This window comes from Chrysoperla carnea, chromosome 3 (assembly GCF_905475395.1).
Source record: "Chrysoperla carnea chromosome 3, inChrCarn1.1, whole genome shotgun sequence".
Lineage (NCBI taxonomy): Eukaryota > Metazoa > Arthropoda > Insecta > Neuroptera > Chrysopidae > Chrysoperla > Chrysoperla carnea.
Genome location: NC_058339.1, coordinates 12,419,965 through 12,424,873, shown reverse-complemented (window position 1 = coordinate 12,424,873; position 4,909 = coordinate 12,419,965). Strand labels below are relative to the sequence as shown.

The 4,909-nt window shown below is 30.0% G+C and overlaps 1 protein-coding gene across 1 annotated transcript; it reads right to left on the bottom strand.

Annotated features, from left to right (window-relative positions):
• Positions 1 to 1,365: 1,365 nt before the first annotated feature.
• On the bottom strand, positions 1,366 to 3,396 carry LOC123294503. The gene is made up of 3 exons (XM_044875554.1): positions 3,083 to 3,396; positions 2,750 to 2,846; positions 1,366 to 1,923 (listed from the first exon to the last, which is right to left on the bottom strand). The coding sequence occupies exons 1-3, from the start codon at positions 3,200 to 3,202 to the stop codon at positions 1,565 to 1,567; spliced, it is 576 nt and encodes a 191-aa protein (XP_044731489.1). The 5' UTR covers positions 3,203 to 3,396; the 3' UTR covers positions 1,366 to 1,564.
• Positions 3,397 to 4,909: the final 1,513 nt, after the last annotated feature.

The following is a 4,909-nucleotide window of genomic DNA, read 5'->3' as shown; positions in this document are numbered from 1 at the left end:
ATGAGTGATAGCTAGCGAAAAATTGACACACAGCTGAAAAGAATGATCCAAAATTAGTGAGTTTCAAAAAAAAATTCCAATAAGATCGGATCAAATCTGCCTGTATTATCAAAAAAATCGAATTTATTAACTTCATGACGTCATCAGAATCAAAAAAATTTAATTTGGCTCTATCACATTCAAATTTTATCCAATTTTGATAAACCAAGTATGTAATCCTACTAAATTTGGGTCATATTTTTCAAATTTGTGATCAAGCAAGCGTAAAATATCAAGAAACGATTCTTTTAAAATGAAACACCTTGTATTTTTAAAGGAAAAAGCTTGGATATATTATGCATACATTGTCTTTTATACATTCATTTATTTTATATGTGTCATATCGCTGTGAATTATGACAACAAGACATCATTCTAATTTTTATTTCTAACTTCCCTGTTGTACCTACATATTTTTTTAATTTTTAATTTCTACTAGAGCCAAACCTATAAAACATACTGACGTCGAATAAAAATTATTGATTTAAAACGCAAAAGGTGAAAATGAAAAGCGTAAGTGTTGCAGTTTAATGCATAGTATTTTTAAGTCATTTCATTCAACTAACAACGACTTAATATTTCTCATCTGGTTATCAGATGGGTGAAGGTCGATTTTATATCTATTAGACTATATTGACGACAAAATACGTACAAACAAGTGGCAGGAAGTTTACAGCTGTCGAAAGGGTTGGAAATTACTTGAAAAAGTCGAAAATTACAATCTATTCCCTTCAACAGCTGCATACTTCCTGCCATTTCTATCTGCATATTATATCAATGATTTGATGTACAGCAGACAATAAAAATTACAAAATTTCGAAATATGGAAATCGAAACACAAAAATCGATATTCATTAATTTGACACTCACATTTTTCTTAATTATTAATTAATTTCTTAATTTAAAATCACATTTTTCTTAATTACCAAACTTATCTTTATCAATCATCTAAATGGTAAACAAAAAAGTCATAGCATTGAATGGGATTTCCATATATTTAAATTTTCTTATTTTGTGGGTGTAATTTGTCATAACTGAATGATGGTGACTGGTTATCGCCATATTGAATTCTTATCGTTGCCATGTCTTTATATTGACACTCGCAAGATTAATACATAATCGGCGTACACGTTTGGTCTCTATAGAGCCGCGAGGAACAAACATGCACAATACATAGACTTATAAGAACATGACTACTCCTTTTCGTCGCGCAGTTGGGTAATTAGTAAGAGAAATTAAATCACATTACGATTAAAATAGCGGCCTGCCGCATAAAACAGTGAGTAGGAAAAAATAGCCTGAATATACTAAAAATAAAACTAACAAATTTAGATTAAATAATTTATTTCAGAATTTCGTTTTATCCTGTTTATATTCGTTTCGATTATCAATATACTAAGCTTATAAAAAAAAAAATTAAAATTTCAATTTAATTAATCACAATTAAAATACTTTAGGTCAATTAAATTAACTGTTATAAAACTTATAGTAGAAAGGAAATATTCTCACATTAAATAAAGCACAATTTATGCCTCTTCTCGACATTTTCCTTTTGAATTTCGCCGACTTCCAGGTGGACATTCTTTTGGTGGTACTTTGAATAATGATAAGTTATTATCGAAACCAACTAAACATTCAATTTCTAGAGTCGTCAGATTGATACCTAATGTACCACCTCCTTCACTCACTGGACGACATGGTCCTCCTGCTTTACCAAGTTGATGGCATATTCCATTAAGTTGTACATAGTTATCTCTTCTGCATGGATTCTTTTTACATTCAGGTATTGCTTTTCCAGGTACTAACACTATGTATTCACCTTGTGGACATGGTCCTTGTCTATAGGCTTTGTAACAAGTGTCGTTTGGCGGATAATATAAGGCACCTATAAAAATAAAATATATCAAAAGTTGAATTTTGAAATGAAAAAATGAAGATAAACCACTATCTCAGTTAACTGTTGTATTAATATCCTACATATTCTCAATTTCTAATGTCAGAACGAATACAAAAAAGATATCGACTTCGTTGAGATGTCGATCGAAGCGTATTAACGGCAATATGATCCGAAAATAATTTTATAGCATTCGGTGTAGTGCTTTCGAGTCAGGCGAGCTTTTTCTTAAATTTTATCCTGATTGAAATCGCGTGAACAAACAATGATATGAACTTGGTTGAGGTGCCGATCGAAGCGTAATAACGGCAGTATAATCCAGTCGAGTTTTTATTTTTTTAAATTTTTATTGCTTTTATTATGTTGGGTAGTTATTCGTGTAGACCTCAACGGTCACACCGGAGTCTACCCACGGCTTGTTCATTTTAGAATTAGCGTATATCGACGGGCAGAAGACCAGCAGGACAATCGGAAATGGACTGATTAGCACATATTTATTTACATTTTGAGTGAGACATTTCAAGAACAGTTGGCGTCAAATGTCTTTAAAAAACTTCAGCTTTATATTAAAAGAGGAATATCGATAATATCGACATTATTTCCGCCTCGGAATAACGAAAAAAATAGTCAGCCGATTAAATCAAATCAAATCGTATGACTTTTTCGTTCTTCAGGGGCGGAAATGAGGCCTTATCGATAGCTCTCACTGTTTCTGCTGGCCTTCTAAATTCTGGGAAATTTAATTGCTAGTAATTCTACACTTTTTGTGTAGATTAAAAACCTTTGAGTTAAAATGTATAAAAATAGAAAAAATTACCTGGAGCGCAATCACATATCCAATCATCTTGATTATCACCTGGATAGTATAATTCGTTTGGTGCACATTTTCCAGGAATATAAATTGGCTGCCGTTTCTTGAAAAAATAAATATTTAATTTAATAGATAAAACTGCTGTGATTTGCGACTATATTTAAACAAAGACAAATAAAATCGCAGTATATTTTTATCAAAAAAAAATGCATTTGCAAAAAAAAAAAAGATACAACAAATTTTTTTGGATGCTGAATGACGTGTTAAAACGGTTCTCAATTTTTACCAACGGAATTAATAAGAAGTTAAATAAAAAGTCACTGTTATTTATAAACTTACATCTTTGTTTACAAACTCCTTAACCGGTTCTTCTTCTGGAAAGGCAATGTCTTGAGTGTATCCCAAATTTGAACTCCATAAAATTACAATTAATACACTTATCACTTGCAGTTTATTCATAATATTTTTTATATTTTAACGAATAGTTAATTAATATTTTAACAAATTTTTTTGTTTATTTTGTAGAATTTAATAACCAATTATATTATTGTTGACTCATCAAGGTTGTCCACTTTACTACATCAATGTAATTCTCTGATTTTCCTGTATTCAAAACAATAAACACTGAATAATGAATAATAAAAATTGTAAATATTAATGGTCAATAGCAGAATAAAAATATTGTTGTTAATTATTTAGAATTTATTATTTCCAATTATTTATAAACTACACTTGTAAACAATGAATATGCTTTTTTGTTATTCTTAATGTAAATATTATAAACTAACGTTATGTTAAGAATATTATTATTAACAAAAATTAATTAATTCTCACTGAACAAGCTAACAACTGCTGTAGGTACCAGATTTACCTTAGCAATGTCAGGTTCATATTATTTGAACACAAGAGAAAGAGCGAATAAAAATTTCTTTAATTGGAGAGGGAAGTTAATACTTATTTGTTTCACTCCGATGAATACTGACTATACCTATGTATTTATTTATTGTTAAAATTCCCAATGTTTTTATACCATGCATATATGTAATATGCAAGGTATACTAAATTTAGTCCCAAGTTTGTAACGCTTAAAAATATTGATGCTACGAACAAAATTTTGGTATAGGTGTTCATGAAATCATCTAATTAGTCCAATTCCGGTTGTCTGTCCTAACTTACAAACGAAAAAAGATATCAAGCTGAAATATTTACAACGTACTCAGGACGTAAAAAACGAGGTCGAGTTTGTAAATGAGCAACATAGGTCAATTGGGTTTTGACCTATGGGTCCGTAGGACCCATCTTGTAAACCGTTAGAGATAGAACAAAAGTTTAAATGTAAAAAATGTTCCTTATCAAAAAATAAACAACTTTTGCTTGAAACATTTGTTCGTAAACATCATTGTTTACCCGTGAGGGCGCAAGTTAAGAGTAAATTGTATAGTATGTAATAAATAAATTGTATATGTATGTGCAATGTGATTTCAACAATTATATGCATGGTATTTCAATAATTAACTCAGTCAATTGTTTGTTTTCACTTGTTTCATGTTAAAATTCCCAAAGTATGACGTTGTATGTGAATTATTATATGTTTGTCCATAAAATTAAATAAATATCCCCACAAATAAATTATTTTTTATGATTTGTGTTACTTTTGTTTACATTTAATCTTTTTCTCTTGTATATACATCGCAGCTAATTAATTAACCCTTCAATTACGGCCCAAATGGCGCTGAAATTCACACACTATTAATATGGCACCGGTAAGCGACAATTTTGTTTCTCACAGTTTGACTGTGTTTATTCAAAAAATTAATACGATGGAAAAGTGTAGTGACTTTTTTGAGACAGGCTATGGCAAATCAGTAAACTATCGGTGACCAGGTTCTCCAAAATGTAGTTATCAGCCTGCTGTGATTGCCAACAAATATCAATTCTTATTCTGCAAATATTTTAAGGATTTCAAAGCTTTTCCCACCACTGTATATACATTTGATACTAATTTCATATATATTTTCTTTGCCTTTTGCCTATTATGTTTTTTCCTGGTGATAATCTAATGCTTAAATATATATTAAGATCTACAATTGGGGATCGGCAAAAACTGTTTTATTCCCTCGTATCCCCAACTATTTTTACCTCGATATTTCAATTACCTACTCAAAA